Genomic DNA, 19,552 nt, shown 5'->3' on the forward strand with positions numbered 1-19,552 from the left:
TGAAATGAACGTTTATCGTACATCCGATTCCAGACATCCGTTAATGGCCAATATTTGGACGTCCACAAGATGTCCAATCTTGGATATCAAAGTTTCGCACGACCACACAAGGATGTATTAGTTCGTTCGTTTACCGCTACGCGACGTGCGATGCGCAATCTTTCTCGTATTTAAGTTTTAATTATGAGAATTATATAAAGTTTGCAAAGGGTAATAAATAAAATTTGAGATATATTGTTCAATTTAATTTCTGATCTCATTGCAAGAGCTTCAGATATTAAATTGATTTTATAAATCGGACAAGTAAATGTCCGGCGAATAAACGAAAATAATCCGGTACCTATTTAAACTTGGTTATTGCACTTTACATATTTAAATTACCTAATTAAAATGTAGAGTGCAATAAGCAAATATAAATATAAATAAAATTTTTACATGAATTTTATGTAAAGTTTTATATGAAATAGATAAATTATATTATTTTATTATATTATTTAATTTTGTTGGGCCAAAAAGTTTATGTTTTATATGTTATGAAGGATGCATAATGCGATTTATTTATGTATAATAAAGAATAATTTTTTATATATGATTAAATTAGGTCAAAATCCATACATAATTATATCTACACAATTATACATAATTAAATATAAACTTTTTTCTGAGTTTATGAATTTTTGATGTTTATTTCAACAATAATCTGGAAGAGTAGGGCACTGAAAATGACGTCCATTTTAGGTCATTTTTTGAGTATTATTTTGAACGTCCGAAGTTGTGACAAACCGACGCCTTATGGGCGTTCAATAGATGTCCGTCAAACTTAATTCACACGTCTTTTGGATGTCCCAATGTCCGAACTCGGACATCCACTGGACGTCAATGGAACGTCCATGTGCTATCTGGGATTCTCATAACTAAAACTTAAATACGAGAAAGATAGCGCATCGCACGTCGCATAGCGGTAAACGAACGAACTAACACATCCTTGCGTGCTCGCGCGAAACTTTGACGTCCAAGATCGGACATTTTGTGGACGTCCAAATATTGGCCGTTAACGGATGTCCCGAATCGGATGTACGATGAACGGTCATTTCATGTCCATGGACGTGCGGACGTAAAATGGACATAAAATGAATGTCCATAGAATGTCCTGTGCTGTCTGGGTATCGGTTACACCGTCATCGTTGCGCCGCGCTGTCCTTCCCCTCGCCGCGCGCCGACAAAATGTCTATCATGCTAGACCGTGCGATAGCTCGAATGGCCGAGCGTTTCTCTCTCTCTCTCTCTCTCTCTCTCTCTTCTTCAGACACACACGCAGAGATACACATTCGTCCGATTTTATTAATATTTCTATTATTGCGAAAATCGTATAATGCTATGGGACTTTTTTCAATTTACTGCGCTTTCTTCACAAGCGCTTATACATACAGGGTGAGCCATTTTAATTAACGCACGCAATTATTTCGGAAATAAAGCATTTTAGAGAAAAATGTTTCAGACAAAAGTTTTATGGTTTCGAGGGGGCCATAAGATGGTATCATTGGTTTGACACTGAAGAGTCATTTGAAGGTCACGTGAAGGTCACTTCAATTTTTTTAAACGGAACACCCTATATATTTTTGCACAATCTTGTAGCTTATCTCGAGAGCTTTCCAAAACACTATAATTAAGTACCTTTTCGTTAAGTACTTTTTGAGTTATGAGGCTTGAAATAATTTCTTAATTTTACATAAACCGTAAAATATCTTGTAAAATATTCATTTTTCGATTATCTTACCTTAATACTTTTACGTACAAAATAATGAGAGGAATCAATTGGTGTAAAGAAAACACATAGTTGTTTTTAAGAAAAAATATGGAATTGTTAATTGCAAATTACATATTTTTTCTTCAAAACAACTATGTGTTTTCTTTAGACCAATTGATTCCTCTCATTATTTTGTACGTAAAAGTATTAAGGTAAGATAATCGAAAAATGAATATTTTACAAGATATTTTACGGTTTATGTAAAATTAAGAAATTATTTCAAGCCTCATAACTCAAAAAGTACTTAACGAAAAGGTACTTAATTATAGTGTTTTGGAAAGCTCTCTAGATAAGCTACAAGAGTGTGCAAAAATATATAGGGTGTTCCATTTAAAAAAATTGAAGTGACCTTCACGTGACCTTCAAATGACTCTTCAGTGTCAAACCAATGATACCATCCATACCTTATGGCCCCCTCGAAACCATAAAACTTTTATCTGAAACATTTTTCTCTAAAATGCTTTGTTTCCGAAATAATTGCGTGCGTTAATTAAAATGGCTCACCCTGTATATAGTATTCTGCGATACTCTGTATGTACAATAAAAAGGATATTTGCATATAACTTTCTACAAATTACAATTTATGCACGACGTTTGTTAAATCGATATAATCAAAAGCTAACAATATAAAATTATACTAATTGTTTCCCAAAGAGAAATGACAAGTCGGATAGACGTTTGTTAGACGTCTAAGATGTCTAATAAACGTCTATTGGACATCTATTAAACGTCTTAGACGTCTATTCGACTTATCATTTCTCACTGGGTTGAGATGTAATATTGTATATTTATAAAACTTATAAGTAATATTTATTATATTTTCATAAAATTTATAAGGAACATTTATTATTTTTTCATTTCTTTTTATTATATATATAAAAAGAAAGACATAACTAATGAGAGCAATAATAGAATTGTTTATATATATACGCAATAAAGATCTATGCTCTAAAATCGTTGCTTGTACGAGACGATAGAGCAGTAAAAATGCAATATATTTTTTGCTTCAATAAACAATTAAACACAATACAAAGGAAAGCTTTCACATTGCTCTTCCTAAATAAAATATGCATGTCTTTTTATTCTAGACAATACTGTCGGTAACATAACTATAAGTGTTGGTAATATACCGACACTTTTAGTTACGTTAAAATGAGGGCGCCTACCCGTCGGAGTTCGGCTGCGACTCCGGCATCCTCTTAATACATATTGCAAATCAATCAGGAGATTTTAAATTTTCTTACCGTCAGAATATCTGGGAGAAGAGTAGGACCGATAACTCTATCGTCCAAAATTGCTGCCCAATAATTTAGCTTCCATCTATGCTGAAAGCTGCATGTACATGTCACGTGTGGGTTAATGACATCATAATAATGAAAATTGTGACAATTAAATGTACCCGTGCGCGTAAATAATGACTCGTCGGTCCACATAATATTTGCCAAAAAATTTTCTTCAACTTCATTATTATATAAAAGCCAACGACAGAAATTTTCTCTGGCACAGTGATCTCTCACATTTAATTCTTGCACTCGTGTACGATGGAACGGATATAATAGTTCATTTTTTAATACTTTGTGGACTGTCATATGACCAATATTTAGTTCGCGACTTATCGCACGTGTACTAATTGTAGGATTCTGATCAACTATTCCTATAATCCTCTCTTCCATTTCGATCGTTCTTACTCGACGATTACGACCAGCATCAACTTTTGATTTCGGCATTAAACAATTACTATTCCGAATCCTGCGGTCTAAACACTCGAAAGTTTTGCGATCGGGATGCATACGATTTGGATAACGCTCCACATACAGTCTTTCCGCACGCGCACTTGCACAATGTGTTTCACCATAAATTAAATACATATCGGCATATTCGTTATTACTATAACGATACATTCTTCTTTCGCAAAAAGTTTTATCCGAAATACTCAGATGATGTAGCGAAAGAAAACTATGCTAAGTGCAATGTTTTTTTATTTGTTTCATTTATTTTTTGTTTTTCTTTTGTTTGTTTTATTTGATTCGTTTTTTATTTTTTTCATTTGTTTAAATGAATGTTTTTGTTCGAAAACCGAAATATCATTTCGCTTAAAAATTATTCGCAAGTAAAATCCGCATTTTTCAATATGTTATAAATTCGCAAATTCGAATTTAACGGGCGTCGAGAAACTTCTCGAGATATCTATTTTTCAGAAAAACTCGATCGTTCGTATTATCTCCAATTTTTTTGGGGCATAAGAAACGCGTGTCATAAACAGTGACAACAACAACGTCAACCGTCGACAAAATCAGCGCGACGCACGGGCATGCGCGCCCATACGTCACGAACAGCTGATTGCCAATCAGCTGTTCTAAAAAGACTGCGCGCATGGCAACCGCGAAAAAGCCGACGTCAGACCTCATCGGCGGCCAATTACGCGCGGCGCCATGAGGTCACCGCTAAACAATTAAATTTATTGGGCCACGTCGCAACGGGCCCAAAATTCCGCTCGCCTTATAACGGGCACCGCACGCGAGCAAGCCGAAGTCTCGCACTTTTTGTCAAACCGCTTAGTTAAAACCGCTCCGCATAGTAAAACCGCTTATAACGACCGCTTATTCTCTTGGACTTTCGCAATCTCTGTATCAAACCGCTGATTAACCGCATTACACGACCGCTTACGACTTTGGACAACGCATTTTTCTCGCTCTTGTTTCTCTACACCGCTCGCGATACCGCTCGCGAAACCGCGCTCACTTTGTTACACCGCTGTTTCGCTAATCGAAATCACTGCACTAAACACCTGTCTTTTAATTTTGACTCCAATAAACGTCAGTCTTTTGTGTGAACGAGGCGCACTTTTTTCGCTTTACGACCTTCCGGTCCTATCAACGCACTGTCGGATTCGCTCGCGAACAGTTTTATTAGTAGCATCATTTAAGAATTTCACATAAAAATAATTTTTTGAGAAAGAAGAATGTATCGAAACATGATATGTTTAGCTTACTGAAGAACAAATTGCATAAATACGCGTGTATAGATTGCATGCGAAGCGTTATCCAAGTTTCCATCCCGATCGAAAAACTTTTGAGCATTAGATTGAAGATTTCGGAATAGTGATAGACAAACTATGTTGACGCTAGTCGTGATCGTCGAATAAGAATGATAGAAACGAAAGAGACGATTTTAAAAATGATTGAGGACCTTACAATTAATACATGTGCGACAGGCTGCGAGATATTAGTCATGTAATAGTCTATGTATAAGATACTGAAAAGTGAACTGTTATTTCCGTTCCATCATACACAGGTTTAAATATAAGAGATTATCATGCCAATAAGAATATCTATTGTTGGCTTCTAAATAAAAATGAAGCCGATAAAAATTTACAAATATTATGTATCATTATTTATACGCACGGCTACATATTATTGACATAATAAACATTATTATGAAATTATTAATTTATGTATGACATGCATGTGTAGCTTTCAACATAGAGGAGGCTAAACTATTAGACATTTTAGGGTAAGAGTTATCGACTCTTCTACTAGATATTTTGATGGTAAAAATATTAAAAATCACCTGCAATGTATTTGCAATACGTCGATATGTATGAAAGATGCTTATTTTATAGGAGATAAATTATGCAGATTTCTTAACACATGGCTCCTAGAACTTTTGGAAGAAATCCTTTCATACAAAGAAGAAATATGTTTTTCTAGTAACACAGGGCACCGCCGCATGCATATCGAAAAATAACGAATTTTTTAAATGAACGTTTTTCCCGTCGTTGGATAGTTCAACACGAACCAATTAGATAGCCCGCGCGGTATAAGAAGCTTTTAATTTAGAAAGATAAGAGAAGAAGAAAAATGTAGAAAAAAATACTTTAATATTTTTCATATTAATTTTTAATAGTTCACCGGATCTGACACCAATGGATTTTTTTTTTAGGGCCATCTGAAACAAAAATGTACATTCAACGGAGCCACATCCGAAGAAGTCATTGCAAGAATGCAAGTGACTGTCAAAATTGTTGATGGAGCAATGCTGCAACGGATACGTGAGAACCTAGTTTTCCACGCAAAACCATTCATTGAGACTCTGGAGGTTACATCGAAAACTTATTTATAATAACAAATCCTTTCAAATAATTTCGATATACTTTTAATTCAGTAATAAAAGTAGTAATTTGTTTTAGAGAATTATTTTTTAAGAATTTTATATTAGAAAAAGTATTATCCTATTAAATCCTATTAAAGTATTATCCTATTAGTCTATTATCCTATTAAAAAATGAAACAACTCGTCTTAAAATTTTGTTCAATATTATGAATAAAAGATAATTGTTTTTATTAAGAAAGGAATTTTTCTCTATTTTTTAAACATTTTACATATTTTTCTTTTATTTTGAGCATAAACTTACTAGGATATGTAATTGTTATAATAAATTTAAAAAAATGCATTATTTCAGAGTAATTGGACAAAACTATTTGCAAGAAGATTCATTAAATAATTAATCAGATTTAAGTATTAAAAAGATTTCTGAAAAGATGAATTGTTTAAAAATTAACACAAGACAGTTTATTTTTTTGCTTATCCAAATCTTCATATGTTGATAACAAGGAAGTTTGTCTTGTTTTCTGTTTTATATTACATACCTTTTTAATAATCCTACATTTTCTACAGTAGAAACTGTTTAAGAAATGGATTTTTAAAGTAATAAAGTCATCTGTAATAGGTAATAACAGAGAACAAATTTTATGGGAGAATTGCTGAAAAGATAATTTAAGATAAAATTCAATTAAGAATAAGTATCAAGATAGAGTAAGAAAAAGATAATGTGTTTATTCTTTATGTAAAAAGGACAAAGTTTCGAATTTACAAAAAACAATTTGTAAGCGAAAAGATTGAAGTTTTTTTCATGTAAGTACACGTTCTCCGACAATAGTTCTACTCCTTGTCGAAATTTTCTTTAAGGAAAGAGCTTTTGACGAGAGAAATGTGACATTTTTAATGCAAAATAAAGTTTTTCGCATTATTACGACGCGTAAGGATATTGCACGATAGCAATGGCATGGCATAGCGCCGTAGCGGCGGAGCGCTCACGCATATTACCAGGCGCGCGGCTCACTGACGTACGCCCGGCTAAAAGTCGGTGCTGATTGGCGCGACTTTACTCATTAATTACTGCTTTATTAAGCATTATGGAAAAAAATGGTTCAGGACTTTTCGACTCGGTTTTTAATCAGGAATAACGCTATTTGCTTACAAGTAACACTACTCAAGTGCCATTCGCCGATATTCTTGAAACTTTGCACACACGTAGTACATCGAAAAACATTAAACACGTGTTTTTTTATTTTGGCTAACAAGGCGTTTTAAGGTTAGAAAACGCATTCGAAAGTTTAACACCATTTAGCACAATGCTAACTAACGCTACTCATGAGTGTCATTCTCTTACAGCTTTTACGACATTTCTCTATCATAATTTCATTGTCTGCGTGTTTTTGAGATCGCTAATGACGATTTTGACATTAGTTTAACGAGATTCAGAATGGCAAATACAAAATGGTGGATAAAATCGCAGAAGTTTCAAAAACTTTATTTAACGCCACTTGCGAAGTTTATTAGATACATGATTACGATTTTGGCAACAGTTATATCAATCTAGAGGTGGCGGATGAAAAATTCAATATGACGCATCCAAATGGCGGAAACTGAAGGCAATGGGAAGGTCTATCCAGCCAGTGAAGGCAAGATAGTGGTACTACCCTGGCGAAAATAAATATCGGAGCGTAAGTCGAATGTAAGGAAAGAGTAACAGAAGTGTAAACGAAGCTTCTAGGAGGCGTAAATTGAAACAACGAAACGTAAATGAAGCGTTAACACTTCGTTTATGTTTCGTTGTTTCAATTTACGCCTCCTAGAAGCTTCGTTTACACTTCTGTTACTCTTTCCTTATATTCGACTTATGCCCCGATAATTATTTTCGCCAGGGTGTACCCGACCAGTGAAGGCAAGATAGTGGTACTACCCGACCAATGAAGGCAAGATAGTGGTACTATACCCGACCAGTGAAGGCAAGATAGTGGTACTATACCCGATCAGTGAAGGCAAGATAATGGTACTACCCGACCAGTGAAGGCAAGATAGTGGTACTACTCGACCAGTGAAGGCAAGATAGAGATTTGACCCGGCCACTGAAGACAAGGTGCGGCCTTCTCCATATACTTGAATTTTAATTCCCCATATCTTGCTGAAAAGAAAAGGATGGAATTAAAAATATTGCCTTCATTTCACGTATCTTTTGTAGTAGTGAGGAGAAACATTATAGTCTGGAGCAAAAAAGTGTTGTATACATAAAGATTCGTTGCACCAAGCGCATTTTATGATGGAAATGTTTGTGCAAAACCTACAGTGTGTACCACAATTCTCGAAGCAGTATTCCACAGGTGTTGCACATTTTTCTGGTTTTTCTGAAGTATACCTGCTTTTCCACCAAGCGTATTTGAATAAATTTACAAATCTTGGTGATGAGAACTGGTTATGAATCAATGACTGAATCTTTAAGATGTTATTCCTCAAATGTAAATTGATGTCGTAGTTATATAGTATGATTAAGTCCGAGAAATGTTTAAGAAAGTTCTTCCATGGTCTGAATGTTTAAACATCTAATGGCTGGATCATACCAGTTGTCCCTGCGGGAATAGTTAAAATTTTGACTCTTTTACCACGCTTATCTATAACATCGAACTTTTCTTCCGTTTGTCCAGTCCAAGAGTCTAAACATAGAGCCGATGCTTCATTAACATTAAGCAAAAAAGCATCGACAAACCATTTTACAGTAAGATCTGATGAAAGTTTGCTAGATTTCGAAGCAAGCACAAGAATATTTTCAACTTTATAAATATTGTTTCTGACGATCGGACCAAATTTACCTTGTGTCTCTTGTAACACTATTAGCAAAGGTGACTTTAAGACCCCACTTGCAGATATAAAAGGCTGTATAGTGTAGCTGTGAGTCAGTGAATTTATAGATTGAGCCAAGCATTCAACTTTCAAAGTACCTTTAAATGACAATGTACGCCCTGCATGTGAGTCTAAATTAAAGCCTGATTGATCAGAATTGAATACATTATCTTCTCCTATAGATAATATTTCTGATCTCACTGTTGCAACGAATTCATTACTCTTCTGCACGAGAGTTTCTTTACTCATTATCTGGGTTTTCGTAACAAACTTGTTAATCTTTCTAGATACTATTCCATGTCTCACTTTGAAAGTATGGATCCATTTGGAAGAAGCAGAGAAGAGTTTATTTGATAGTTTAACATCATCCCTTGCTTTCAAAGCCCATCTTTTCAACTCTAAATCATGAACAGGTGATTTTTCCATAGCATTTTTGAATTGATCTAAAACATATGTACTGATACGAAACAATTTCTCATTCCTTGTGCCTCCCTCCGCTACTTGTGCTTCTCACTTGTACAACGTTTTTTTATCTGGAACCTTCTTAAATCTACTTTTTACCGTACTAAAGTTCATGTTACCATTTTTAGCAGATCGCCAAAACTTGACCGCTCTGTTTCTATAATCAACGTCTATCTCAACTTTCAGTTTTTTATCATCTTGAACAACACATTCAAAGTCATCTTCAAAATCGTCATCGACTTCAACAGCATCAGGTATTACGCTGTCATCATTATAACACAATGTTTCGTAAGTTTCAGTGAACACGTTGGAACCAACAGAAGATTTAATGAGATCTTCCAAATAAGCTGCAAATGATCTTTCATCTTCTGTCACAATCGATTCAACATCATACTGCGAATCACTGAAACTATGTGTTAGTAAATGAAGAATATTTTTTGGATTCATAGACATGTTTTGATGAATTTTTTCGAGAAAAACGCAGAGAAAGAATAGTACTTAACGTTATTACAATTAATAACAAATAGTAGACGTGGAAACAGCTGATGAAAACCTATTTGTTGTAAATTGTATTCAAAGAGATACACAATGTAGAAAATATTAAAGCCGTGCTGTGAAAACGGCCGATGAAAAACTATAATTGTTATCAATTGTAGTTCGAAAATACGCAATGAAAAAAGATAATACTTCGTGAATATAACTTATTGTAATCAGAAGCCTGTCGTATTGCTCCCTGATTTCAACCTTTAAAAACGATTGATGAAACCTTATTCGTTATGAATGGTATTAGCAAAAGTTGCAATAATGATAATGAAATGCGGTAAAAATATAATTCATTTTGACAATATATGTGCAAATTGTGGTATCGTAAGCATGTTAGACGAAACTTGAACATATAAGTTACCATCGGCCGTTCTGATTACTATATGTCAGATTGTATAATTGGAAACATTAGAAAGACCTAATAATCCTGTCTTCATAAGGTTCAATTTCTTAAAATTTCGTGATTTGCTTATTGTTTGGTCATTTGAAAGAAGGATGTTAAGAAATTTGCCCACCGATATTTGCCCAGTCACATTTTGACATCCTTCGTAAAACTACTATTAAATTTGCCATTTTTCATCAGCCTCTACATTGATATAACTGATGTCAAAATCGTCATTAGCGATCTCAAAAACACGCAGACAATGAAATTATGATAGAGAAATGTCGTAAAAGCTGTAAGAGAATGACACTCATGAGTAGCGTTAGTTAGCATTGTGCTAAATGGTGTTAAACTTTCGAATGCGTTTTCTAACCTTAAAACGCCTTGTTAGCCAAAATAAAAAAACACGTGTTTAATGTTTTTCGATGTACTACGTGTGTGCAAAGTTTCAAGAATATCGTCACTTGAGTAGTGTTACTTGTCAGTAACGTATTAGGTGTCGTCAGGCCCGTCACGAGAAAGAAATTAAGATATATTATGAAAAAAAATAGTCTAAAGATATGTATGAAATAAATAATACGACGTTTAATAACAACGCGAACGAACTCCTAACTGGATGTTATATTTTTATTTATAATAAACATATTAATAACATAAAAAACATTTTGACTAATGTTTCTAAAATATTTTATTAATATTTTAAGAGGGATGTTATTAAATAACATTTTTAAAATATTTATAAATTATAAATTAAAATATTTTTTAAATGTTATTAATATGTTTATTAGAATATTTTATTAAATATTTTTAAAATATTTATAAAACATAAATTAAAATATTTTTTTAAATGTTATTAATACATTTATTAAAATATTTTTAAAATATTTATAAAACATTATATCATAATGTTTCGAAAATTTATATAAAATCAACATTTTAAAATGTTGATCAAATGTTTCTTGCTTACTGGGATAGTACTCTGCGACACTCTGTACATATACAATAAAAAGGATATTTGCATATAACTTTCTACAAATTACAATTTATGCACGACATTTGTTAAATCGATATAATCAAAAGCTAACAAAATGTTTTATGCAAATTGTTTGATGTAATATCATATTCGTAAAATTTATAAGTATATAATATTTATAAATATTTTCACAATATATTTTTATTATATATATAAAGAGACATAGCTAAATGAGAGCAATGATATTAGAATTATGTTTAATATGTACGCAATAAAGACAGATCTATGCTCTAAAATCGTTGCTTGTGCGAGATGATAGAGCAGTGAAAATGCAACATATTTTTTGTTCCAATAAACACAATTAAACACAATGTAAAGAAAAGCTTTTACATTACTCTTTCTAAAATATGCATGTCTTTTTATTCTAGACAATACTGTCGGTAACATAACTATAAGTGTTGGTAATGTACCGACACTTTTAGTTATGTTAAAATGAGGGCGCCTACCCGTCGGAGTTCGGCTGCGACTCCGGCATCCTCTTAAGTTAGTTTTCATTAAGTACCTTCCGAGTTATGAGGCTTGAAATAATTTCTTAATTTTACATGAACCATAAAATATCTAGAAAAATATTCATTCTTCGATTATCTTACCTTAATACTTTTATGTACAAAATAATGAGAGGAATCAATTGGTGTAAAGAAAACACACAGTTGTTTTTAAGAAAAAATATGTAATTGTTAATTGCAAATTACATATTTTTTCTTCGAAACAATTATGTGTTTTCTTTACACTAGGGTTGTGCACACAAAACGCATAATCGATTAATCGACTTTTCGATTATGCGGAACTGGATAATCGATTATATCGATTAATCGGTCTGCTATAATCGATTATAATCGATTATAGTCGAATATTCCCCTAATTATGAAAGAAGTGAGAATACGCATATCAAGTCTTTGGAATAAAGAAAAAAATGAGTATTATTAGATAAGGCGAAGAGGATTGCTTGAATAAAAATCCTTAATATAATGAAACAAATATGTATGACTAGAAAATCATTTTATTTATATATATTGATATAACTTTCTTATCTAAAGTAACTTACAAATACATTTTATATTACTCAAATGTATCATATCACATTAATATAACATTATTTTCTAAGACTAGAAACTGTTTAAAATACTCACTTAAATCACATGTTACATCAGATAATTAAACAAAAAACAAATCTTTCGTTATGAATAAATAAAATAATTTAGTTTTTACTAAACTTTGAACCAACACTCTTCGTCAATTGACCTTAAAAAAACTAATTCATCCAAGCGCTTTCCTAGCAGCCTGCTACGGAATTGGCTCAAAATGATACCAGCGTGAGAGAACAGTCTCTCGCAAGGTGTTGATGTAGCAACAATGGGAAGAACATCACAAGCAACTTGATGGACAAGAGGATATGTTCCTTTAATGGACTCCAATTCAATTATAGGATTCGACACTTTTCTGCGATCACAGTTGGGTAAATCCAAATAGCGTGATAGTTCACTAGGCGTTCCAGCGGGTGGAGGTCAACTTTGACGTGCTTGTCGGTTGGCACGCACTTCAGTGTCTAAGCTGTTCCACAAGTCATCGTCATTCATTGAAGATTCAGGTGAAGGCAAAGCAGCAGCGTTCTCGCACATCTCATTAGCAGCATTCGCTCCCATTTTCACCCTCATTAATTCGCCTGAAAATGCATGTGGAGTTGTAGTCGAAATTTTATTTGGAATGCATAAATATATAATTAAATAAAATAGAATGTTCACAAATAATTAGTTATAATTTTACAGTTTATCACTCACTTGTGTATGAAACAGCATCAGCAACAGCACGAATATGAGAGAACGGAAGTTTCTTGAATCTCGGATCTATCAAGGTTGCCACCGCATAAGTCTTTACGAACTCAATCTTGCCAAAGTGATGTCTTATATCTAGGAGAAGTTGCTCTTTTAAATTGAATCCAATAGGGCTTGCAGCGGAGAAATTTTGAATTTTCTATGGAAAGAGGAATTTTCTGTTTGAGAAACAAAATAAATGAGTATAATTTGCTCACTCAGTGGTACCGATAATGTCAAGCTGATACATTATCAATAAATATGAATGAGCTAAATATGAATCAAGAAAATTAATTTTATAAGACCACCTAATCAAATACTCGAAATGATAATCTCGCGCACATATTCAGAATATGAGTTTACATCGGAATCTTTCAAACATAAATACAGGAAGCGAAAATTGATCTCAGTACCTTCTTCATCAGATTTACGAGTGGAATAACTTTGCTGATTGAAACGGTTTTTTCCGTACTAACTTCGGCAGTAGCTTGAGCTAGAGGTTTTAAGAGGTCCCGCACCTCTATTAACGTTTCGAGTTCCTCGATAGTTAGCATGTTGGGAGGTTTTTTTCTTGCTGATTTTTCTCTCTGTACCTTCATAATTGCTCGAGCGACGAAGTCATAAAGTTGAAGGAAACGTTCAACCATCTCATATGCAGAGTTCCAGCGCGTGCGACACTCTTGAATCAATTTCAGAGCTTTATTTTCTTTCTCATTGGCACCCTCCATTTGAATCTTCATTAATTCAGAAGTGGCTATTTCGCTATGTTTAAAGAAAGTGACAATTTTCTTAACTTTTCTCAAGAGGTCTGCGAGCAATACCCCTAATTAATAAGAGATCTTATATTATTTTATTTTATATTATTTAAATTATTCATTTTTAAAAATTATCAGTATAAAAAATATTGAAAAATCTTTATTTTATGGTAATGTGCTACGTGTACAGCGGAAATACCTGAGATATTATTGCAAGAACCAGATGTTTGCATTCCTCTCGCCTCCACTGTGATGTCTTCTTCATCATCAATGTCTGACTCCCGCTCGGGTACATCAGGATCCACTTCAGAATCTTCAATTTCTGATGGACGAGTTTTTTTATCATACAGACCAATAGCTTTAGTTCCTATTAAGTTCAGTATATGACCGAAACACGAGATGTGTTTGGTCTCCCCAAAAACGGCTTTGACAGCACCTTTTATGTTATGCCCTCCATCGGTTACAGCTGCTATAACTTTTTTAGAATTCATATTCCATTCGTTGCAGCAGCTTTCAATTACCTCTTTTAGATTTTCTATTGTCTTCCGTCCTGTCAAGAGCTTTGCCGTCAATTCAATGGAACGCATTTGGGATTCTGAAATACAAAAAATAAGAATAAAAATTGCGCGAGAAAAAAATTTAAACTGGTGGCAGCTAACCTTCTACAAAATAAAGCCAATACATTTGAGGAGAAGAACTAACCTTTCATAAAATGAGCTGTAATTCCCAAAAAACTTTGGACAGTATGCTTATTCGTCCAAATATCGAGAGTCAAGGTGACATTTTCAGTCTTTCCCAATTCTTCTTTGATAAGATCGCGAAGTTTCAGATACTTTTTATGTAGTGCTTTTGTTGTTGTATTTTCACAAGGCACGCGATAACGAGGATTCAGGCGCTTGCAGAACACACGGAAACCCGTTCTTTCAGGAGTTCGAAGCGGCATGTTATCGTGAGCAATCATAAATAACATAGCGTCTGTAACCTCTTTATATCTCGTTCCACCTTCTGAAATAAATAAGGAAAAATCTTACAACCATAAAATGGTGCCAGTATTCAGTACTTTGAACTCAACAATCATCACGAAACACACATGCGCGCGCAAACACATGCACTTACATACATATTTACACACACACGCACACGTGCGTGCAGACAAAAGTTTACTAGATGTTTGCAAATAACCTTGGAAAGAATTCATTTCATTCCAACTATCCTCGAGTGTCCCATGACGTGCCATGCATTTATCTGATTGAGGTTTACTAGTAGAAGCAGATTGCGTATCACTCTGATACATCCCGCCGGCATTCTATTAACAATGATAAGCAAGAGATGCATTTTAAATTCAAGAATGTGGCCGAGCAAAACTTCGACTCGTCATCAAATCGATCAAATTTCCTGACTATACAGCCCAAGATTTGAGACTCGATGTCAAATTATTATATTAAAAACGAGCATAGACATAGACGCAACTTACTTTGTTTACATCAACAAGAGGAGAATCATCAAGGTTACTTCCATCTTCTGATTGATCTCGCTTTCGCTTGACACTTTTAGATGTCAATTTCGGTATCGAAATCTTGTGCAATTTCTCTAAATGGGTAATGAGTGTTGATGTGCTACCCAAGAATGAGAAGCTTTTTTTGCAGATATTGCACGTTGCTTCTTGAGAACCCCTATTCTTCGTACAATATAGCCAAACGGCACTGCTTGGCGCCATTCCGATACTAACCACGATACTGAAATTGCTAAAACGAACGCTATCACAAATAGTACTCGATGAATGTTGATCTAGTATTCACAAGAAGCTTTCTCATTTCTCACTGACCAGCCAGCCGCCTGTTCATGTTCATGCATGCACCGCGCGAAACTTTCGTTGGCATTTGTTCGACACGTGACTAGCCGGTAGCGCAACAGTGCTGCCATATCCCGCGAGTTGCCGCACTGCGCCTGACTGATGTAAAAATAACCAGACATCAATAGATGTCTCTGCTACCGCGCAATAATATTAGCCATTTTTCCTACAATTCTGTTTTTAATCAACCTGGAATTTTATCAAAATAATCGAAAATCGACAAGCAATAATCGACTTTTCGATTATAGTTGAGATGCAATCGTCGATTACAAAATAATCGAAGTCGAAAGGTCATAATCGATTATAACCGGTTAATCGAAATCGACGTGCACAACCCTACTTTACACCAATTGATTCCTCTCATTATTTTGTACATAAAAGTATTAAGGTAAGATAATCGAAAAATGAATATTTTACAAGATATTTTACGGTTTATGTAAAATGAAGAAATGATTTCAAGCCTCATAACTCGGAAGGTACTTAATGAAAACTAATTTAATTATAGTGTTTTGGAAAGCTCTCGAGATAAGCTACAAGAATATGTAATAAAAAGTAGGCGGTTCTATTTAAAAAGTTGGAAGTGATCTTCACGTGACCTTCAGGTGACTCTTCAAGGTCAAAGTAATGGCATCCTCTTATGGCCCCCTCGAAACCATACAACTTTTGTCTGAAACATTTTTGTCTTAACCTTATGGATTTTGAGATATTTCAGTGCGTAGATTAAAATGACCTACTGTATACAGGGTGTCATTTTAAGTGATGCAGCTGAATATCTCTTAAAGTAAAAGAGATTGGGAAAAATGTTTCAGACAATAGTTTTATAGTTCCGAGGGGAGCAGAAGTTGGTCATATCAATTTAATTGTAGGTGGCGCCACTTTCGAGATTTCTGCATGGCGGCCATTTTTTTAAATGGCAATCGATTTTTTTGTTCTAGTGAATGTTGTAGCTGGCATTGAGACGAATACAACGGTTTTTTATTTTTTGAAATTGGATCATTTTTCACTGAGTTACAGTGTTCCAAAGTTAATAATTAAAGTAAAAAGCTTCCACCCCCATACAGTGTGCGTATTTCGTGACTTCAAACCGCCCTTCACCTCTCTCTCTCTTTCTCTCTCTCTCTCTTTCTGTTTGCGTGTGTATTGTTTCTATCCGTTGTTTGGACTGATTCTGTTTGATGGTCAACCAGCTCCAGACTACTTGACACGCATTTTTCTATGCTTAGCATTACCCAGGATGAACGACGTGGACGTGGCGGGTTTTTCATCCCTTTGGGGTGCTTGATTTACGTGAGTTCTCTTGCCTCTCACGATTCGGGGTGCTCGATTTACGTGAGTCCCATTGCCTCTCACGATTCGGGGTGCTTGATTTACAGGGTGTGTGTGTGTGTGTGTGTATGACGGATACCAGGCTTAGAAGCGCTAACTTTTAAATTTATCCATTTAATAAATGTTCGAATACACTACCGTTCTGTTGTAAACATAAACGGAGCCGTTTCTGAAAATTTGTAACGGTAGATAATAAAACTTGCCGAGAAATAATATTGCAGGCTCTTTTTATTCTGTTTTTCATATCCTCTCGAGTAGTCGGAGCTTCTTTGTACACTACATTTTTCAAATAACCCCACAAGTAAAAATCTGGTGAAGTTAAATCTGGAGAACGTGGAGGCCACTTTGTAGGACCAAACCTGCCTATCCATTTTTCATGGTACACTTGATTAAGATAAGCGGTGACTATTCCAGCCGAGTGAGGTGGTGCTCCATCTTGTTGCCACCACATTCTTTGACGAGTATCGATATCAATCTCTTCTAAAAGACCTGATAATTCATTTTGCAAAAATGCAAGGTATCTTACACTGTTTAAATTGTCTTCAAAAAAGTAAGGTCCTATCAAGTAACCGTTAATTATTCCACACCATACATGAAGAGTCCACCTGTGTTGATTGTCAACCATGCGAGTCCAATGAGGATTTATACCATATAGCCAAATAATTACACAATTCACATTATTGGTCGCCTATAAATCCTAGATAGGATACTTTTTTTAAGACAATTTAAACAGTGCAAAATAACGGAACATTTTCTAAAATATGGCTTATTACAGTTCCAACGAAGTTGTAGATATTTTACTCTCACTTGGCGAGTCTCGTCAAAATTATTGTCAAGCAGCTGCATTGTATTGTCAAAAATTTCCCAACAGACGTCATCCTACTTGTCAACAAATAAGACGCATCGAATTGCGAGAACGACGAGTGGTTCGAAAAAGAGTCAGAAGACATCGAACTGCTGATAACGATCATGACGATCCTCGAGTTCAACGTGTGCTCACTGCAGTTGGATTAGATCCTCATATTTCTACTCGCCAAATTGAAAGATTGTCAGGGTTGCCACATAAAACTGTATGGAGAATTTTAAAGAGGCATAGATTTCATCCGTATCATATTACCCATACTCAACAGTTAAGTGAAAATGATATGGTGTTGAGAATTCAATTTTGTGAGTGGGCTTTGGAAAAGATAAGGTTAAATCCAAATTCTTTTTACTTTGTAATGTTTACCGATGAAAGTATGTTCCATCATAACGGTCAATTAAATAGGCACAATTCACATTATTGGTCGCCTATAAATCCTCATTGGACTGGCATGGTTAACACAGGTGGATTCTTCATGTATGGTGTGGAATAATTAATGGTTACTTGATAGAACCTTACTTTTTTTAAGACAATTTAAACAGTGTAAGATACCTTGCATTTGTGCAAAATGATTACCAGGTCTTTTAGAAGAGGTTGATATCGATACTCGTCAAAGAATGTGGTGGCAACAAGATGAAGCACCACCTCACTCGGCTGGAATAGTCACCGCTTATCTTAATCAAGTGTACCATGAAAAATGGATAGGCAGATTTGGTCCTACAAAGTGGCCTCCACGTTCTCCAGATTTAACTTCACCAGATTTTTACTTGTGGGGTTTTTTGAAAGATGTAGTGTACAAAGAAGCTCCGACTACTCGAGAGGATATGAAAAACAGAATAAAAAGAGCCTGCAATAATATTCCTCGGCGAGTTTTGTTATCTACCGTTACAAACTTTCAGAAACGGCTCCGTTTATGTTTACAACAGAACGGTAGTGTATTCGAGCATTTATTAAATGGATAAATTTAAAAGTTAGCGCTTCTAAGGCTGGTATCCGTCACACACGCACACACACACACACACACACACACACACGCGTAAATCAAGCACCCCGAATCGTGAGAGGCAAGGGGACTCACGTAAATCAAGCACCTTAAAGGGATGAAAACCCCGCCACGTCCACGTCGTTCATCCTGGGTAATGCTAAGCACAGGAAAATGCGTGTCAAGTAGTCTGGAGCTGGTTGACCATCAAACAGAATCAGTCCAAATAACGGATAGAAACAACACACACGCACACAGAGAGAAAGAGAAAGAGAGAGAGAGGTGAAGGGCGGTTTGGAGTCACGAAATACGCACACTGTATGAGGGTGGAAGCTTTTTACTTTAATTATTAACTTTGGAACACTGTAACTCAGTGAAAAATGATCCAATTTCAAAAAATAAAAAACCATTGTATTCGTCTCAATGCCAGCTACAACATTTACTAGAACAAAAAAATCGATTGCCATTTAAAAAAATGGCCGCCATGCAGAAATCTCGAAAGTGGCGCCACCTACAATTAAATTGATATGACCAACTTCTGCTCCCCTCGGAACCATAAAACTATTGTCTGAAACATTTTTCCCAATCTCTTTTACTTTAAGAGATATTCAGCTGCATCTCTTAATATGACACACCCTGTATATCCCAGATAGCACAGTGAATTCGCAAAGTATTCTCCAACTTTTCTTCTTTTCTAAATTGTAATTTTTTAGGAATTCATAGAAGAATACAATAAGAATGTCGGGACACAACTTTAGACAGTAAGCCAATCGACCAG

At 34.8% G+C, this 19,552-nt stretch overlaps 3 protein-coding genes across 4 annotated transcripts in view; 1 reads left to right on the forward strand and 2 right to left on the reverse strand.

Moving 5' to 3' along the window:
- Nucleotides 1-19,552, forward strand: part of LOC145969170 (nucleolar protein 6-like) — a 75,782-nt gene that overhangs the window by 27,865 nt on the left and 28,365 nt on the right. The window lies entirely within an intron of this gene.
- On the reverse strand, nt 12,318-13,791 carry LOC145969171 (zinc finger BED domain-containing protein 4-like). The gene is made up of 3 exons (XM_083095061.1): nt 13,411-13,791; nt 12,965-13,157; nt 12,318-12,849 (listed from the first exon to the last, which is right to left on the reverse strand). Exons 1-3 carry the CDS (start codon nt 13,735-13,737, stop codon nt 12,692-12,694), a joined length of 678 nt encoding a protein of 225 aa, XP_082951187.1. The 5' UTR covers nt 13,738-13,791; the 3' UTR covers nt 12,318-12,691.
- Nucleotides 13,752-17,555, reverse strand: LOC145968266 (uncharacterized). Its single transcript, XM_083093650.1, has 7 exons — nt 17,134-17,555; nt 15,578-15,703; nt 15,227-15,497; nt 14,935-15,058; nt 14,455-14,757; nt 13,952-14,347; nt 13,752-13,759 (listed from the first exon to the last, which is right to left on the reverse strand). Exons 1-7 carry the CDS (start codon nt 17,553-17,555, stop codon nt 13,752-13,754), a joined length of 1,650 nt encoding a protein of 549 aa, XP_082949776.1.

Source organism: Camponotus vicinus, unplaced genomic scaffold, assembly GCF_025532165.1.
Source record: "Camponotus vicinus isolate PSW18456_S1 unplaced genomic scaffold, iyCamVici1.0 SCAF_3, whole genome shotgun sequence".
In the NCBI taxonomy this organism is placed as follows: Eukaryota; Metazoa; Arthropoda; class Insecta; order Hymenoptera; family Formicidae; genus Camponotus; species Camponotus vicinus.

What these genes read in the sequence shown, in the direction of transcription:
- LOC145969171 (XM_083095061.1), bottom strand. Translation starts at nt 13,737, where the DNA reads ATGAAGATTCAAATGGAGGGTGCCAATGAGAAAGAAAATAAAGCTCTG. An exon ending in TCGTAAATCTGATGAAGAAG is followed by an intron (nt 13,158 to 13,410) that starts GTACTGAGATCA and finishes CTCTTTCCATAG; the next exon opens with AAAATTCAAAATTTCTCCGC. An exon ending in TGATGCTGTTTCATACACAA is followed by an intron (nt 12,850 to 12,964) that starts GTGAGTGATAAA and finishes ATGCATTTTCAG; the next exon opens with GCGAATTAATGAGGGTGAAA.
- LOC145968266 (XM_083093650.1), bottom strand. Translation starts at nt 17,555, where the DNA reads ATGGTTGACAATCAACACAGGTGGACTCTTCATGTATGGTGTGGAATA. An exon ending in GCCTGCAATATTATTTCTCG is followed by an intron (nt 15,704 to 17,133) that starts GCAAGTTTTATT and finishes TTTTTACATCAG; the next exon opens with TCAGGCGCAGTGCGGCAACT. An exon ending in CATGAACAGGCGGCTGGCTG is followed by an intron (nt 15,498 to 15,577) that starts GTCAGTGAGAAA and finishes CGTTCGTTTTAG; the next exon opens with CAATTTCAGTATCGTGGTTA.